At 41.3% G+C, this 20,141-nt stretch overlaps 1 protein-coding gene across 2 annotated transcripts in view; it reads left to right on the top strand.

The window, feature by feature from the left end:
- rbm27 (RNA binding motif protein 27) overlaps nt 1-20,141 on the top strand; it is a 139,869-nt gene that overhangs the window by 98,104 nt on the left and 21,624 nt on the right. The window contains exons 19-20 of one of the 2 annotated variants that reach the window (XM_059990487.1): nt 13,551-13,634; nt 19,067-19,177. In XM_059990487.1, the coding sequence (XP_059846470.1) occupies nt 13,551-13,634; nt 19,067-19,177 (195 nt within the window). The remainder of the gene's footprint in view (nt 1-13,550; nt 13,635-19,066; nt 19,178-20,141) is intronic. The other variant, XM_059990488.1, reaches the window with a different exon arrangement.

Genomic DNA, 20,141 nt, shown 5'->3' with positions numbered 1-20,141 from the left:
ATGCCTCCAATGGAAAATATATATGGTATTTTGCTGCTGTTTTTATCCTGCCAAGCAAAATGAGATAAATTGAGTCACAAGATGCAAAAGAGAGATGGCAGATAATGAAAATCTAAAGTCACATACAAAATGTTTCTGTCCTCTTGCTTTCCAGTTGTGAAGATGGATCTTGACCCAAAATATTAATTGTTTATTTCCCTCTGTAGATTCTGCTTGACCAACTGAGTTCCTCCAGCATTTTCTGTGTTGGAATCAAGTGCTTCAGTAGGGTGGATAGATATTACTGTTTTCATTAGCATCTAACTATCATTAAGTTATTTGAGGCACTTTTCTTGAAGGGGAAAAATGCTGTGGATACCATTTTCTGAAAATATCAGCTGTTCGAGATGTTGTAGCTTGCATGTTAAATGTACATGGCAAAATTTTGCTCAAGAATATTATGTATTTTTGGTAAGATCTTCAAAATACATAAAAATCTAATGTATCTTTATACACATGAAAACCATTGTATAAGGACTATTACAAACTCAAGAGAAAATCTGCAGAATCTGGAAATCCAGGCAACACACAAACTGCTGAAGAAACTCAGTATTTATGGAAAAGAGTATAATTGATGTTTTTCGCTGAGGTCCTTTGTCAGGACTAGCGAAAAAAAGATATATCTGAGTTAGAAGGTGGGGGGAGGGGAGGAAGAAACATTAGGTGAAACTGGGAGAGGGGGAATAGTAAAGTAAACTGGGAAGTTGATAGTTGAAAGTGATACAGGGCTGGAGAAGGGGGGAATCTGATAGAGGACAGAAAACCATGGAAGAAGGAAAAAGGAACGAGTGCTATACCTGATGCAGAGCCAACAACCTGTCTCTGAATGTGAGAAAAACAAAAAGAGATGGTTGTTGACTTCAAGAGACCACTGAGTGACCACTCCCTGCTGAACAACGACGGCTCCTCCGTTAAGATTGTTAAGAGCACCAAATTTCTTGGTGTTCACCTGGCGGAGAATCTCACCTGGTCCCTCAACACCAACTCCATATCAAAGAAAGCCCAGCAGTGTCTCTACTTTCTGCGAAAGCTAAGGGAAGTCCATCTCCCACCCCCCATCCTCATCACATTCTACAGAGGTGGTATTGAGAGCATCCTGAGCAGCTGCATCACTGCCTGGTTTGGAAATTGCACCATCTCGGATCGCAAGATCCTGCAGCAGATAATGAGGTCAGCTGAGAAGATTATCCAGAGTCTCTCTTCCCGCTATTACAGATATTTACACCACATGCTGCACCTGCAAAGCTATCAGCATTGTGAAGGACCCCACGTACCCCTCACACAAACTCTTCTCCCTCCTGCCATCTGGCAAAAGATACTGAAGCATTTGGGCTCTCATGACCAGACCTTGCAACATTTCTTCCCCCAAGCCATCAGACTCCTCAACACTCAGAGTCTAGACTGACATCTACATTATTTACTATTATATTGTAATTTGTCCTCTATTGTGCCTACTGTCTTGTTTATTAATTATTGTACTGCCCTGCACTGTTTTGTGCACTTTATGTAGTGCTGTGCAGGTTTGTAGTCTAGTGCAGTTTTTATGTTGTTTTGCGTAGTCTAGTGTAGCCTTGTGCTGTCTCACATAGTCTATAGTTTTGTGTTGTTTCATGTAGCACCAGGGTCCTGGAGGAACGTTGTTTTGTTTTTACTGTGCACTGTACCAGCAGTTCATGGTCGAAATGACAATAAACTTGACTTGACCTGACCTGACCTTCCTCTACCCTCCTCCCTCACTACCATTCAGGGCCCCAAACAGTCCTTCCAGGTGAGGTGACACTTCACCTGTGAGTCTGTTGGGTTTTCTACTTTATCCAGTGCTCCTGATGTGGCCTCCTGTATATCACTGAGACCCGTTGTGGATTGGGAGTCCATTTCGCCAAGCACCTACACTCTGTCTGCCAGAAAATGTGGGATCTCCCAGTGGCCACTCATTTTAATTCCACTTCTCATTCCCATTCTGATATGTCAATCCATGGCTTCCCCTACTCTTGCGATGAGGCCACACTCAGGTTGAAGGAGCAACAACTTGTATTCCATCTGGGTAGCCTCCAACCTGATGGCATGAACATCGATTTCTCAAACTTCCGCTAATGCCCCTCGGTGCTCCTCCCCCTTTTCTTTCTTCTGTGGCCTTCTCTCCTCTCCTATCAGATACTCCCTTCTCCAGCCCTGTATTACTTCTACCAATCAACTTCCCAGCTCTTTACTTCCCTACTCCCCTCTCCCAGTTTCACCTATCATCTTGTGTTTCTTGCTCCTCTCCCACCACCTTTTAACTTGACTTTTTTTTCTCTTTAGTTCTGATGATGGGTCTCAAACCGAAATGTTGACTATACTCTTTTCCTTAGATACTGCCTGGCTTGCTGAGTTGTTCCAGCATTTTGTGTGTGTTGTCTGTATTATAAACTGGTGTCTTCATGGAGAAACTAGCAATCTGAAGCACTTATCCTCTTTCTCTGACCTGTCCCCCTTACCCCTATCATCTCCAGCCAAGCAATCACAACTCCACATTGTCACTCAAACTGAAGGACATTGCAATTGTTTGTATTGTTTATATCACTATGCCTGGTTATGTCAAAATGACTGCTTAAAGATAGTATCTGTGACACAGATTTTTGCCACATCAGCATTTCCAGGCTATCATGTAGATGTTCCTTATTTACACTTTGAATCACTGACTTCATTGCATGGATTTGGTTGGCAGAATTTTATTAGAATTGCATCTTCTCACAATTCTAACAAAACAAAATTACACCATAGAAGCAGAAATTCTTGATACTTAATGAAGTTGAACCAGCTGCAATAGTTGCAGCTATTGGTTAGTTCATTGGTTCGTTATGAAGTTAGTTATTGGTGATGACCGTGCCAGAGCTATTGGATTCCATTGTAAGTGAAAGAAAGGAGAACATTTTAAGTGTACCAGTACAAAAGTGTGGGTTCTGCTTGGGTGCACAAACAGCAGGGAAATTATGAAGATGTAATATACATTAATGCTGGAGGAACCAAGTAGATCGGCAACGTCTATGGAGATGAATAAGTCGAAGTTTTGGGTCGAGGCCCTTCATCAGGACTGAATATGAAAGTATTTGAGGATAGGCACAGAGTGCAGATCATTTTGTACTGGAGTTGAACATAACAGCTTGCTGGAGCTATAACTTACATATATTGTACCAGATATAATTCCAACATAAGGGAGTTTCTCATCAGTCCCTATTGACTGGTGATACTAAAGTGCTTTGATGCTGCAGTTGGTTGTAAGGCCCTCTGTTGGTCGCGATCGACTATGAATGTGTTGCATCCTAGCTGTCTACGTCATATGCAAGCCAGGACAGTGTGACATGGGGAGCAAGTTATTGCCTACATAACAGGCTCCTCTTCACACAGCTGAATGAATCCAGAGGAATGGTAGAGACCTTTATAATTTGGCACCAATGCAGTCACAGGAGTTGCCAGTCAGTGTTGAACTCAATATAGGACTGCCTTAGGGACTCCAGCTCCAGATTTTTCTTGAGGTTTACTTCCAAAGTCTTCACCATGAGTGGGTATAGCGCAAGGCAGCAGAAGTTTGTGATCAGAGTTTTCCTTCCACTAGATGAGTTGTCAGTCATGGTTGATGAGCCCCATTCTGCCTGAAATAACTAGTTTTAAGGTGTCAGTAACCCACCTTTGTCCCTCCTCCTATCAGTAGAAACGACTTAATAGCTAAGTTGCACATAAAGGCCAAGAACTGGACTTGGTTGTCAGGGGCTCTTTTAGATGTGCATTACAGGGATCATTTAATAGGTAAATGAGAGCTTATTCTCACTGCCACTCCTGGCTATAACAACCTTATGAACCAGTTGATTAAACACTCCCATAAGATAAAAGGCCTTTTGCACTCAACCTGACCTGTTAAAATACATTGTCCATTTATGTTTGCACAAGAGCTATAATATAGTCAAGATCTGAGCTGTTCTGGCAGGAGGCTATAGTCAGTAAATATTGCATGAAAACACAGCTTTATCCATTTAATTTTGTTGGATCTGTTCTGTAGTTTGTGGGATGGTTATATCTTGTAAGCTTTCCATATTGCTATGAAATTGCCAGTCTTGTTGCTTTACTAAAATGTTTGTTAGGATTGTGCTGGTGGTTTCTTTCACTATACCCAACATATTTTTGAGGTCGATTGCCTTCAGTACACCTGTGTACCACATGGACTCTATGGCCACTTTATTCAGGATACCTGATCATATCTAATTATCCAATCATGTGCCAGCAACTCAGTGCATCAAAGCATGCAGACATGTTCAAGGTTCTGGTGTTGTTCAGACCAAGACAGACAGACATTATTGATCCCGAGGGAAATTGGGTTTCGTTACAGCCGCACCAACCAAGAATAGTGAAGAAATATAGCAATATAAAACAACAAATGATTAAATAATAATGTTCATCATGAAAAGTGGAAATAAGTCCAGGACCAGCCTATTGGCTCAGGGTGTCTGACACTCCTAGGGAGGAGTTGTAAAGTTTGATGGCCACAGGTAGGAATGACTTCCTATGACGCTCAGTGTTATACCTCGGTGGAATGAGTCTCTGGCTGAATGTAGTCCTGTGCCTAACCAGTACATTATGGAGTGGATGGGAGTCATTGTCCAAGATGGCATGCAACTTGGACAGCATCCTCTTTTCAGACAGTACCGTCAGAGAGTCCAGTTCCACCCCCACAACATCACTGGCCTTATGAATGAATTTGTTGATTCTGTTGGTGTCTGCTACCCTCAGCCTGCTGCCCCAGCACACAACAACAAACATGATAGCACTGGCCACCACAGACACGTAAAAAAACACAAAATGCTGGCAGAACTCAGCGGGCCAGACAGCATCTATGGGAGGAGGTAATAACGACGTTTTGGGCCGAAACCCTTCATCAGGAGTGAAGTAACATGGGATGGTCGAGGGGGGATAAGAAGTGGGGGGAGGGATAAAGTAGAGAGCTGGGAAGTGATAGGCTGGAGGGAAATGGGCTGGGGGAAGGTGGAGAATTATGAGAAATAAAAGAGAAAGAAAGGTAGGGCTGGGGGGAGAGATTATGGTGAGGGGGGGGGGGGAAGAGAGAGAAAGAGAACCAGACTAAAATAATAGATAGGGATGGGGGTAAGGGTGGGGGGCAGGGGTATCAACGGAGGTCAGTGAGTTGGATGTTCATGCCGACAGGAAAGAGGCTACCTAGGCGGGAGATAAGGTATTGCTCCATCAACCTGCGTGTGGCCTCATCTTGACGGTAGAGGAAGCCATGGACAGACATGTCAGAGTGGGAGTGGTCTGTGGAATTGAAGTGTGTGGCCACAGGGAGATCCTGCCACTGCTGGAGGACCGAGCGCCGGTGTTCGGCGAAATGGTCTCCCAGTCTGTGGCGGGTCTCCCCAATGTATAAATGGTCACTTCGGGAGCACCGGATACAGTATATCACCCCAGTTGACTCACAGGTGAAGTGGTGCCTCACCTGAAAGGGCTGTCTGGGGCCTGTTTCTATCTCTGGAGACACCCTATCCACCGATGTCTACTACAAACCTACTAACTCCCACAGCTACCTAGACTATTCCTCCTCCCACCCTGTCTCCTGCAAAAATGCTATCCCTTTCTCTCAATTCCTCCGCCTCTGCCGCATCTGCTCTCAGGATGAGGCCTTTCATTCTAAGACAAAAGAGATGTCTTCCTTTTTTAAATTAAAGAAAGGGCCTTCCCTTCGTCCACTATCAACTCTGCCCATCGCGTCTCCGGTATTTCACGCACCTCTGCCCTCACCCCATCCCCCCGCCAGCCCACCAGGGATAGAGTCCCCCTGGTCCTCACCTATCACCCTACCAGCCTACAGATCCAACGCATAATCCTCCATAACTTCTGCCACCTACTACGTGATCCCACCACCAACCACATCTTCCCCTCCCCCCCACTCTTTGCTTTCCGCAGGGATCACTCCCTACGCGACTCCCTTGTCCACTCATACCCCCCCATCCCTCCCCCACAGCTCCCTCCGGGCACTCATCCCTGCAAATGGAAGAAGTGCTACATCTGCCCCCATACTTCTTCCCTCACCACCATCCCAGGCCCCAGACAGTCCTTTCAGGTGAGGCACCACTTCACCTGCGAGTCATCTGGGGTGATATACTGTATCCGGTGCTTCCGATGTGACCATTTATACATTGGGGAGACCCGCCGCAGACTGGGAGACCGTTTCGCCGAACACCGGCGCTCGGTCCTCCAGCAGTGGCGGGATCTCCGTGGCCACACACTTCAATTCCACAGACCACTCCCACTCCGACATGTCTGTCCATGGCTTCCTCTACCGTCAAGATGAGGCCACAAGCAGGTCGATGGAGCAATACCTTATCTCCCGCCTGGGTAGCCTCCTTCCTGTCGGCATGAACATCCAACTCACTGACCTCCGTTGATAGCCCCTTACCCCCATCCCTATCTATTATTTTAGTCTGGTTTTCCTCTCTCTTTTCCCCCCCCTCACTATAATCTCTCCCCCCAGCCCTACCTTCCTTTCTCTTTTATTTCCCATAATTCTCCACCTTCCCCCAGCCCATTTCCCTCCAGCCTGTCACTTCCCAGCTCTCTACTTCATCCCTCCCCCTTCTTCTTATATCCCCTTGACCATCCCATGGTACTTCACTCCTGATGAAGGGTTTCAGCCCAAAACGTTGTTATTACCTCCTCCCATAGATGCTGTCTAGCCTGCTGAGTTCTGCCAGCATTTTGTGTTTTTTAATTCATCTCCAGCATCTGCAGATTCACTCGTGTTGACAGACTTGTAAAACATCTTCAGCATCATCCGGCAGATTCAAGATTCAAAAACTTTAATGTCATTCTAACCATACATTAGCTCTGCAGAGCAGAATGAGACAGCATTTCCCAGGAGCAGAGCAATCATAACATAACAAACGCAACACTAAATAATAAACATAACAATAAATAGTAAATAATAAATAGTAAAACACAAAGCCACATGTCAGTTAAAAACAAGTTCTAAGTGTCCAAAACAGTCAGGTAGAGCTGCTATTTAAGCAGTCTGACTGCCTGTGGGAGGAAGCTGTTTAGTCGCCTTGTGGTTTTAGTTCTGATGCTCCTGTAATGTTTACCTGATCGCAGAAGAACAAACAGTTCATGGAGAGGGTGTGAGGGGTCTTTAATGATGTACCGTGTCTTCTGGAGGCATCGACTCTGAAAGAGGTCTTGGACAGAAGGTAGGGAGACCCCAGTAACCTTCTCTGCTCCCCTAACTACCCTCTGCAAGGCTTTTTTGTTGGCAGCACTGCAGCTGGAGTACCAGGTTGTGATGCAAGAGGTCAGCACACTCTCAGCCATGCCTCTGTAGAATGTAGTTAAGATGTTAGTGGGGAGTGATGCTTGTTTAAGCTTCCTCAGAAAGTGTCATCTCTGCTAGGCTCGTTTCACAATCCCAGTGGTGCTCCTGGACCAGGTTAGATTGTCCGAGATCTGCACCCCGAGGAACTTGATGTTTTCCACTCTCTCCACTGTGGAGCCAATGATGCTGAGGGGTGTGTGCTCAGGCTGAGACTGTCTGAAATCAATGATCATCTCCTTGGTTTTGGTGACATTAACCATCAAGTTGTTGTCACTGCACCAGCTCTCTAGGTGTTTGACCAACTCCCTGTACATTGTTTCATCATTTTTGCTGATGAGCCCCACCAGTGGTATCATCAGCAAATTTAATGATCAGGTTCTCCTTGAATCTGGCTGCACAGTCATGTGTTAGCAGTGTAAACAGCTGTGGGCTAAGCACACAGCCTTGTGGGGATCCAGTGCTCAGTGTGATGGAGTCAGAGATGTTCCTGCCAACATGGACTGACTGTGGTCTCTCTGTCAAGAAATCCAGAATCCAGCGACACATGGCAGTGTTAAGGCCAAGCAGCGACAGTTTCTCCACTAGTCTCTGCGGGATGATGGTATTGAATGCTGAATTGAAATCAATGTACAGAATTCTGGCCTAAGTGTCTTTGTTGTCCAAGTGAGAGAGAACTGTGTGCAGTGTGGTGGATATTGCATCCTCCGTAGAGCGATTTGGACGATAAGCAAACTGTAGAGGATCCAGTGATGAGGGGAGGCTGGCTGTGATATGAGGCTTGACAAGATGTTAAAGGACCTCAGTCTACCAAACATCTGAATGTGGGAGAGATGTGATCTAAGTGACTTTAACCGTGGAATGGTTGTTGGTGTCAGACAGGGTGGCTTGAGTATTTCAGAAACTGCTGATCTCCTGGGATTTTTCACACACAACAATCTCTAGAGTTTACAGACAATGGTATGAAAAACAGAAAACGTACAGTGAGCAGCAGTTCTATGGGTGAAAACACCTGGTTAATTTAGAAAGATCTAGATGAGAAGGCCAGACTAGTTCAAGCTAACAGGAAACCGAAAGTAATTTAATAATCACATGTCACAACAGTGGTGTGCAGAAGTACATCTCTGAACACACAATATGTCAAAGCTTGAAGTAGATGGGCTACAGCAGCAGGAGAGGATAAGCATACACTCAGCGACCACTTTGTTTGGTATAGGAGATATCTAATAAAGTGGCCACTGAGTGTACTTGAGACCTACTGGTGAATAAATATACAATGGATTTTGATTACATTTACCTCCTATCCCCTATTATGTTTATGTAAAGTTGCTACTGAAGATAAGACCATAAGATATAGGAGCAGGTTTAAACTATTTGGCCCATCAAGTCTGATCCATTTCCCTCTCAACTTCATTCTCCTGCTTTCTCACCATAAGCTTTCATGCCCTGACTAATCAATAACCAATCAGCTTCCACCTTAAACACACCCAATGACCTGGCCTCCACAGCCTCCTGTGGCAACAAATTCCAAAGAAATTCCTTCTCAACTGCTCTAAATGGACTGCCTCTATTGTGCCCTCTGGTCTTAGACTTTCCCACCATAGAAGACAACCATTTTGTTGGGGCCTTCTAACATTCAATAGCTTTCAATGAGATCCCTCCTCATTCTTCTGAATTCCAGTGAATAAATGCTTACAGGCATCATTTGGTCTCATCCTGCTTGTTATTTTTTCAAAGAATTCCAACAAATTTGTTATGCAAGATTTTCCCTTAAGGGAACCACGCTAACTTTAGCCTAATTTATCATGTGCCTCCAAGTACCCTGAAACTATATCCTTAACAATCACCTATAGCATCTTCCTAACCATTGAGGTCAAATTTCCTTTATTTTGCATTCCTCCCCTAAAGAATGGAGTGACATCTGTAAGGAACCATTCCAGAAGCTAGATGTTCTTAAAAGATCTTTACTAATTTCTCCACAATCTCTTCAGCTACCTCTTTCAGAACCCTGGGGTGTCATCCATCCAGTCCAGGTGACTTATCTATCTTTGTGCCTTTCAATTTCCCAAGCACCTTCTCCTTAGTAATAGCAACTGCATTTACTTCTGCCTTCTGACACTCTCAAACTTCCAGCATGCTGCCAGTGTCCTCCATAATGAATGCAAAGCACTTCATTCATTTGCTATTTCTACTTCTCTAGCATCATTTTTCAGCGGTCCAATATCTGCTCTCGCCTCTTATACTCTTTATTTATTTGAAAAAATCTTTTGGAATCCTCTTTGATATTGTTGGCTGGCTTACTTTCCTATTTCATCTTTTTTCATCCTTATGGCTTTTTTTTTGGTTTTTTGGTTAACCTTCTGTTAGTTACTACAAATTTTCTAATTCTCTAACATAAATTTTTGCTCTATCATGTGTCCTCTCTTTTGCTTTTATGTTGACTTCTACTTCCTGTGTCAGCCACAGTTGCAACATCCTGAATACTATTTCGTTGGGCTGTACCAGTCCTGTGCTTTCTGATTTACTCCCAGAAACTGCAGCCATTGTTGCTCTGCCTTTATCCCTGCTAGTGTCCCCTTCCAATCAACTTAGCCCTACTCCTCTTTCATGCCTCTATAATTCCCTTTATTCCACTATAATACTGATGCAAATGACTTTAACCTCTCCTCCTCAAATTGCAGGATCACTGCCTCCAAAGGGTTCCTTTGCCCTTAGCTCCCTAATCAAATCCAGTTCATTACACAACAGAGCCTGATAAATTCTGTAGATGCTGAAAATCCAAAGCAACACACACAAAAGTTCAGGCAGAATCGATGGATATGAATAAACATTTGACATTTCAGGCTGAGACCGTTATTCAGGACTGAAACACCTAAACTAGAATAGCTGATCCTCTAGTGTGCTCAACCACAAGCTGCTCTGAAAAGTTACCCTGTTGGCATTCTATGAATTCTCTCTCTTGGGATCCAGCACTAAACTCCCTACATATTGAAATTCCCCATGACTATTCTAACATGACCCTTTTGATAAGCATTTTTCATCTCCCATTGTAATTTATAACCCACAGCCTGGCTACTGTTCGGAGGCCTGTATGTAACTCTCATCAGTCTTTTTAATCTTGCAGTTTTTAAACTCTGCCCACAAGGATTCTACAGCTTCAGATCCAATGTCACCTCTTTCTAAGGATTTTGTTTCATATTTTACCAAAGAACTACCCTACCCCCTCTGCCTACCTGCCTGTCCTATTGGTACAATGTGTATCCTTGGATTTTAAGCTCCTAGCTATAATCTTCTTTCAGTCACGATTTAGAGACGTCCCAACGTCATACATGCCAATCTCTACCTGCTGTACAAGATCATCTGCCTTATTCCGTGCACAGCATGCATTCAAGTATAACACCTTCAGTCCTATATTTATTACCTTTTTTGGTTTTGTCACCTTTTTATACTGCAGCTCATCCAAGTGTCTATAGTTTTGCCTTATCATCTGCCTTTTCTTCTTGATAGTCTCACTACACACTGCCTCTGCTCGCAAACCAGCAGGCCTATCATCAGCCCTATCACTCTGGTTCCCATCCCCCTGCCAAATCAGCTTAACCCCTGCTGATGCTGATGTCCCACAGAGGAGTTGTCACAGATGAATTATTGAGCTAAACAGTGTTAGTGGTTTTATTAATGCTTGGGAATTATCAATAAAACAAACATACACAAAGCTCTATTGTAATTATTTGTAATCTAATCCTAACCGCATTTACAAACTGCTTGTTTGTGAGAACTGTAATTATGCTGTCAAGTATTAAGCAAAGCTATATGCAAAATTATATTGTGAACTGAATGTTTTTTTTCCAAACACCAGAAGTATGAACTTCTGCTCTTTGACTTTTTACAAAGTTATGTTGAAGAATAGCTATTGAAAGAAATAAAAACAGAAAATTCTAGAAATACTTAGCAGGTCATGTAATACATGCCGTAGAGTGCAAAAGTGGTGTTTCATCAGATGTTTGACCTGCTGAGCTTTGCTGGCATTGTCTTTATTTAACCTCATGTTTTCCAGCACATGCAGTGCTTTGCCTTTTGAGCAATAAGTCACTGTGTATTGAAGTGCAGTTCAGTATTGTCTCTCTGAGATGGCATACGTTCTCCATCAGGACTAGTTTTGTATTGTTGCAAGAAAAAGTCTGTGAACCCTTTGCATTTGCCTGTTTTTTTGCATTAATTACTCATAAAATATGATCTCCTCTTCATCTAAGCCACAATAATCTACAAACCTAATCTGCCTAAACTAATATTACTCAAACAATTGAACTACTTTCATCAATACTGAGTGCATCATTTAAGCAATATGCTTAATATGCAATATGCTTAAAAGTATATGAACCTCTGGAGTAATGCCTTCTACAAAAGCTATTTGGAATCAGGCTTTTCAATAAATGAAGTGAGATTGGTGACGTGGTTGCAGAGGTACCCTGCCCTAGTTTTTAAAAAGAGACACACAAAGCCAGTTTACAGAAAAAGTCTGCTCTTCTCAAAACAGATCTGTTTATTTGCATCATGCCTTGATCAGAACAACTTTCAGAGGACCTTTGAAGAAAAACTGTAGAGATGCATGAAGTTGGAAAAGCCTGCAAAAGCATTTCTAAAGACCTGAGTGTTCATCAGCCAACAGTAGGAGAAATTATCTACAAATGGAGGAAATTCGGTACTGTTGCTACTCTCCCTTGGAGTGGGCGTCCTGCAAAGATCACCCCAAGAGCACAACATATATTGCTGAAAGAGGTGAAAAAGAACCCAAGAGTAACTGCAAAAGACCTGCAGAGATCTCTAGAATTTTCTAAAATCTCTGTTCATGTGTCCACTATAAGAAAGACACTGAACAAGAATGGTCTTCATAGAAGGGCACCTTGTAGGAAGCCACTGCTCTCCAAAGTAAAAGATTGCTGCAAGTCTCAAGTTTGCAGAAGACCACCTGGATGTTCCACAATGCTTTTGAACAATATTCTGTGAACAAATGAGACAAAAGTTGAACTTTTTGGCAGAAATGCACACACCGTAATATTTACAGGAAAAAGGGCACTGCACACCAACACCAAAACCTCATCCCAACTGTGAAGCATGGTTTGAGGCTGTTTTGCTGCCTCAAGGCCTGGACAACTTTCAGTCGTTGAGAGAACAATGGATTCAAAATTGTGTCGAGACATTTTACAGGAGAATGTCAGGGTAGCAGTCAATCACCCGAAATTTAATAGAAGTTGGATGATGCAACAATAGAATGATCCAAAACACGAGTAAATCAATGAAAGAATGGTTTAAAAAGAAGAATGGCTAAGTCAGAGTCCAGACCTCAACCTAATTGAGGTGCTGTGGCATGACCTGAAGAAGGCATTTCATGCAGGGTATCCCAGAAATATTGATGAACTGAGCCAATTTTTGTAAAATGGGGAAATGATATAAAATTCCTCCGCACTGTGGCGGCGGTTATTGCTGCTAAAGGAGGTTCTACCAGTTAATTAAATACATACTTTTTCTAGCCTGGACTGTGAATGATTAAACACGGTGTTCAATTAAGACATGAAAAGTACAATATTTGTGTGTTACTAGTTTAGTCAGATTGGGTTGGTCTGTTATTGTGGCTTAGATGAAGATCAGACCACATTTTATGAGCAATTAATGCAGAAAACTTGGTAATTACAAAGGGTTCACCAACTTTTTCTTGCAACTGTATGCCCATCTTTACCTTTATAATATAAGCAGAGACCTGTTTTATAGAATAATGTACCTGTTGGGATGGCTTTATTAAGGAGAATTTAAGTATGCTGCTTATTTCTTTTCTCAGTCCTATGGTAGGAGTCAATGAACATGTACATTTATTTCTTGCATAAAAAGCTGTACCATTCAACCTTTTATCCCCCACTCCAGACCATTTTGAACTATTAAATTCACCTCAGAATGAATTGATAATATGGCAATTTACTGACTGTCTTTTAATGAGCTTGAAGCTGAACAGTTGCAGAAGCATTCGGCTGTAACCAGTGTTGAAATTTTAAAATTAATTTTTTTACTTCTCTCTGGGTTTTGTGTTTTATTATTTAGAAACAGGAAATTGCTTTAAGTAACCCAGGTTTATTTCTGTCTAACTTTTTACATTGCCTTTTTTTTCCAGAAATATGGAGAAGTGGAAGACTTTCAAGAGGATACTCCTTTAAGTGTTAGAATAACTTTTAAGACGAGAATTGAAGCAGAAAATGTAAGTACCATGATTGACTTGCATTGTCATTGAAATGATTTTGAATATTTGTTGCCAGCAGATTATTACTCAATTAGTCATAATTTGCCTCCATTATGTATAGGAGCATCTAAGGATGTAGAGTCATAGAGTGTACCATTATTTTCCACTTTCCAGGGGAAAACTTTGAAAACTTCCCTGATCACTTTTTTTTATATTGTCATATATGTTTATGCAATCAAACTGTCGTGAAAGGAAATCATGTTTTGACGAATTCATTAGAAATTTTGATAATATAATGAGCAAGATGGATAAAAAGAAACCAATAGATGGATTTGTAGTGGATTTTAAATTCCAAAGGCAACTTGTTAAAGTCCTGCCTAAAAATCTTCTGCGCAAGCTGAGAGCTCATGGTATTTGTGAAATGAATTAGAATGAATAGAGAATTAGCTGTCTAACAGGAAATGTGGGTCATTTTCATTTTGGTATGCTGTAACTAATTGGTTGCCATTAGGATCGGTGCTAGGGCCTTAATTTTATTTAGTCTGTGTTAATGACGTGGATGAAATTCCAGATGTCTTGCAGCCAAGTTTGCTGATGTTACAAAGGTATTTGGAAAAGCAAAAGTTTGCAAAGGGATTTAGCTTAGTTAAGCTGGAAAAAAGGCTTGGCTGGTGAAGCATTATGTAGGGAAATTTGTTCAGTGAAGTAAAATAAGCAGAATATTGTCTAAAGGTGCCGTTACTACAGAATGGAGCCATTCAAAGGGACCTGGGTGCTATTCTACATAAACATAAGGTTGGCACTGGTAATTATGTAAGAGGGCAAATAGAATGTTAAGTAGAGAAGCTTTGCTAATATTGTACTGATCAGAATTGGGTTTAATAACACTGGTATATGTCATAAAATTTGTAGTTTTGCATTAGCAGTACATTGCAATACATAATAAAAACTATAAATTAAAATAAGAATATATATAAATTAAATAATCAGTGCAAAACAGAGCAAAAAAGAGGGGGAAAATAGGTAATATACTTATGTGCATTGTCCATTCAGAAATGTGATGGCAGAGGGAAGAAGCTGCTCCTAAAATGTTGAGTGTGTGTCTCCAGGTTCCCGTACCACCACCTTGTTGGTAGTGATGAGAAGAGGGCATGTCCTGGATGATGGTATCCTTAATGATGATTCTGCCTTTCTGAGGCATCACCTTTTGAAGATGTCTGGCGAGGCTACTACCTATAATAGAGCTAGCTGACTTTGCAACTTCCTCCTTTTTTCGATCCTGTGCAGCAGCTTCTCCAAACCAGATGGTAATGCAACCAATTAGAATGCACCCTGTGGCACACCTGTAGAAATTTGCTAGAGTCTTTGCTGACATACCAAGTCTCCTCAAACTCCTAATGAAATATAGTAGCAGATCTTATTGCAGAATGCTGGAGCAATGGCTGGAAAGCTTGCTGTGAGCCAGTCGAAGTTGACTGCTGGGGCTTTGTTGGCCATTCATTACAGCGGACTCTTAAACTCCTTGGAGTTAAAGAACTGCAGTGCAGAAGAGCCACCAAGAACATTCTGGAGGCTGCTGAATAGGCCTCGCGGTGGCTGTGGATCCAGAGGGGGGGATCTGTGGAGTAGTGTACCACTTGGACATAAGTCGGGGGCTGATCACCCCTGGCTGGGTCGCCCGGGCGAGGGTGTCTGATGATTAAAGACCCGAAACATCCTACGACCCCAGATTCATCACTGAAGATGTGTCCAAGTAGCTCTAGAAGGTGTATTTTACAACTACAGCCCAAGATAGATCTTCAGAGATGTTGACACCCAGGAACTTGAAACTGCTGATCCCTCTATGAGGACTGACCAGCTGATCTTTCTCCACTCCTGTAAGCTTCTTCGCACCATCTGAAATACTGCCAACAATAGTTGTGTCCTTTGCAAATTTATAAATGGTATTCGATGCTTAGCCACACAGTCAAGCTGGGTGTAAAGAGAGTAGATCTGGCATTAAACATAAGAAACAGAAGCAGGACTACTTCTGTATATCTACCTAACTTTTTGTAGGTTTTTCTGTCCAAGCGCATTTGTGTTTCCATACCAGGCCATGATGCAACCAGTCAATATTCTCTCCACCACACATCTATAAATGTTCGTTAAAATTTAAGATGTCATACCAAATCTTTGCAAACTTTTATGGAAGTAGAGGTGCTTCTGTGCTTTTTTCATAATGCTATTATGTGCTGAAACTAGGACAAATTCTCTGAAATAATGCTGAGGAATTTAAAGTTGCTGACCTCTGAGGAGAACTGGCTCATGTACTTCCAGTTTCCTCCCCCTGAAGTCAATAATCAATTCCTTAGTCTTGCTGACATTGAGTGTGAGATTGTTGTTGTGGTTCCAGTCAGCCAGATTTTAAATCTCCTTTCTATATGCTGATTTGCCAACACCTTTAATTCAGCCAATGACAATGGTGTTGTCAGCAAACTACAATTTAGCATTATAGGTATACCTAGCCTCACAGTCATAAGTATAAAGTGGTAAAACAGGGGGCTAAGCCCACAGCCTAGTGGTGCACCTGAGGTGGTGATGGAGATTGTGTAGGAGTTGTTGTTGCCAATCTGATCTGACTGGGCTCTGCAATTGAGGAAATTGAGTTCCACAATTGCACAAGTAGGTATTGAGGCCTAGATCTTGAAGCGTATTGATTAGTTTTGAGGGGATGATATTATCAAATGCTATCAATACTATATAAATCTCACCTTTAAGTCCTCAGCCTTATTCTCCAGTGACTGTACATTTGCTAACAAGATGCTAGATAGAGGAAGTTTAATGCTTCAGCATTTTATCCTGACTTTGAGTCCTACCCTCCTCCTCCTCATACGGCCATGGTAATGTACCTGCGTCTGACTAGAGGTGCCATACCTGCAATCTTGAGGGTTAAGTCTGTCTAGTCCTTTAGAAAATAGTTAAATTGCTAGTTCATTAAGATGATTCAAAGGTACTGTGGCGACCCATTTCCTGGCGCATCCGAACCGACTCACAATTAGATAGCCTACGGGGGTTTGCGAGCACAGAGCTTTGGAGCCTCTGCACCATGGGGGGCCGGTTGAGGGAGGCTTAAAAGTGAGGCTGAAGTTTTCGAATAAAGTTTTTTTCTTCGACTGCAGTTACCGACTCCGTGTCGTAATTTTAGTGCTGCGTGTAGCACACCGCTACAGTACATTACTTAAAGGGAAATTAGGGGTTGCAGTGAGAGTATTTCCTGTTTAAGTTATATGATTAGCTTTGTGTAATATCAGTAACTCAGAGTCCAAGATACCAGCAAAAATTCCTGAAAAATTGCTGCTACAGCTACATGGCTATTTGTGAACCTGGTTTACAAATTAATGTAAATACAGTATATTGACAAAATGCTTTCTATTGTCATCTAAGGTGGTTTAATATTCAGAAAAGCATGGATCTGAAAGTGTTTATTTTGGAGGTGGAAATATTCTCTTGGGTTGTTGGAATTTTTTATTTACCTGCTAAAAACACTAGGATAAATTTCTCCCTGCAGTTACTCACCTACAAAAACAGGATATTGCATGTGGCAGAATCAGAAATTGAAGAAGATTACAGAAAGCATTTAGCCTTGAGAAATTACTAAAAATAGAAATAAAATCATAGATGCATTTGGCTTTGAGAAATAACAAAAACAATCTAGGAAGGTATTTCCTTAGCTAATGAAAGCAGTTAATGATGTTAGATTAAAAGAAAACCAGCAAAATTAGGGAGATAACCATATGAAAAACTGGCAAGAAAAATAAGATTGTAAGTGCTCTCTTTGTATGCAAATAAGAGAGTAGTGAATTAAAGGTAGTTCATTTCAAGGCAAAGGTAGAGGAAATTCTGTAAGGGTTGATAATGAAATCAAGCAGTAACTGTAGAGATAGAAGAAACCTAGGAGTGTTGTTAATATTCAAGAGAATAGATGGGAGAATTATGAACTGTAGCTCAATTACTCAGCAGGGTAGATGACATTTGTTGAAGGAGAAATAGTTAATGTTTCTAGTCCACAACCCTTTTGTCAAAACTGGAAAAGAGAATTGGAGATTTTTCCATTCTGATGAAGGCTAGTGGACAAGAAATCAGAATTGTTTTTCCTTCCACATATACTGCCTGACCTTTCCTAATGTTTCCAGCATTTCCCATTTTTGTTTGCACTTGAAGTTTTGATTTTCAAATAGTCTGACATCAGTTATTAGGAAAATGCAATCTGATTTTAATCCAGGAAAATGCTGGAAAACTTGAAAGAAGTAACAACCCCACTTGTAGACTCAGAAGTATGCAATATAATGAAATGTTTTCCATGAATATAATTTAAAAGGAGGGGGAGCAAAAGATAAAAATTAATATCCCATGAATGAAATTTGGTGCAACTGTTTCTTTATGATATTATAGTGCTACCAGGTTAAAGCACTTACATAGACATGTTTAACCACTTTGTTAAACCAAGGATGACCAGTACGTAGTGTCATTCGGAGAGTGAAGGAGAAGTTTGCGCTTTATAATTGTTAAGCTGACCACCTTATATAATGAGCAAATTATGTTTGCATGAATGTTCAATGTAAGTGGTGTAAAGGTATCAAGAATGTTGCAGAGCATTAGATTGAAAGAATTTATTTCTCAAATGTGTGTTGAACTTACTGGTAAATGGGAATGGTTTCAAGCAAAGTAATTCAGAGCTTCTGCAGAAAATTAGCTAAACACAGAATCCAAACTTCCTGGCAAGTTTGAAGTGCTGAATCTTTTTGTCCACTCCTGTGCTGGGTTTCATGCAGAATCCAGTAGCAGAGCTCCATGTTCATTTTCTTTCATGGTATTAATGCTGAGGAATCAGCTCTCAAATCCTGTGTGAAGCTAGATCTATGACCCTATTGATTTTGGAAGCAGTTTTGGGTTGCGAGAAGAATGCAAAGGCGGTGTCCTTTCTTAATAGTTATTTCAGATTAATGTTTTTTAATTATGTGTTTTGGGTGATTTCATTTTTAATTTTTCCATCACTTTTAATAGTTTAATTACCTCTGAATATAAGAGGCATTAGGTTGTGAATCCTGCTGTGCTGCTTACAAGCAGTTAGCAGTTCTGTAGGGAGCCGTTATATTCTGTAAATCTTGTACCTATGAGCATGCACGCAAAAGTCTGAGACAAGCTGGAGATCAAGTGCCGCACATAGCGGCAGCACTGGATTCCCCATTCACACCAATGTCGGATCACTGTACTGAAGAGAGGGGCTGGATGCACTTCGCATCTGGTCCCTCAGCTTCATGCGAGGGAAGACTGTTGTACAAATGGGACGTTGACCTCTGGAAAAGGTAAGTGTTTGAGATAATTTAATGGATTTAATCATTTGTAGTGTATTAATGCATTTTAATTCAAATTGTTTTACTTAAAATTGTTTTTTTTTAAATTCTGCACAGGCTGCAAATCAGGGTACAAAGTTCAAAGGTCGAAACCTTCAGATCTCATGGTACAAGCCTAAAGCACCTTCAGTATCAACAGAACCGGAGGAGGAGGAAACAAAAGAAGAGGTACTGCACTGGCCGTAGAATTTCTCTCTTCTTGGAATAATACAGTAGTGTCTGTTACCACCACCACCCTGCGCTCCCCCCTCCCCCACACACATCTCCATTCTTATCAGTTCATACTGATCAAATCACTGATCAGGACACAATTTGACTGAGGAGGAGATTGCCAAAAATAATGCATCCTTAGGTTGTACATGTAATATATAATGTTTTCTGCATTAATATATGCATTGAATTATGATTTATTTTGGTCTTGGGGTGAGAGAGGTCTTTAAGTTTTGCACTGTGCTTTCTGATGTAAATTCTTATGTTGCTTGAATAGGTGTCAGTGTGTACTGATTACAGTCAGAAACTATATTTGTTGCTGTTGCACATAAGCTACAAAAACTGATGCTTGCACACAAGTTAAATTTGATAGGGCTAGCATTATCAGTAAACATCAGGCAATAATATGAATGAATGAATTATATATATATTCTCCTTCCTTGAAGGTGCTGATTCATAGTGAATTACGTTTGCCATAGCATTTCATTTGCCACCAATTATTTATACCTTGTGGGACTGTCAACAGATCCTTTGAGCATCAGGTTTATTTATGTGCTCTCAAGACCTAGCCCCACATCCCTGCAACTTCAGCAAGATAGAGTATGGGAGTATGGATCTGCTCTGCTTTATTGTACCTCACCTTCAACTCCTACAGTTAATTTAAGCACCTCGTTTGCTCTCCATGAGATAACACAAAACATTTACAGATGAAGATTTGAATATGAGTGTCCATTTCTAACTAAATTGGAACTTAAGATACTGTAGCAGGAATTAGATATTTGGTCCTTGATGCCTGGCTATGTCACTCAAGAAGGGCCATTACTTTGAGAAAATATAGTTTAGATCTGTTCTAGGCCAACGCAGTCAATTAACATTTACACTGAATTTTTTTCTGTTTAAGTTTTTTTGACATCAACTTTTC

Source organism: Hypanus sabinus, chromosome 15, assembly GCF_030144855.1.
Source record: "Hypanus sabinus isolate sHypSab1 chromosome 15, sHypSab1.hap1, whole genome shotgun sequence".
NCBI classification, from domain to species: Eukaryota; Metazoa; Chordata; class Chondrichthyes; order Myliobatiformes; family Dasyatidae; genus Hypanus; species Hypanus sabinus.
The sequence above is the reverse complement of the archived record's forward strand: the minus strand, read 5'-3'. Positions and strand labels throughout refer to the sequence as shown.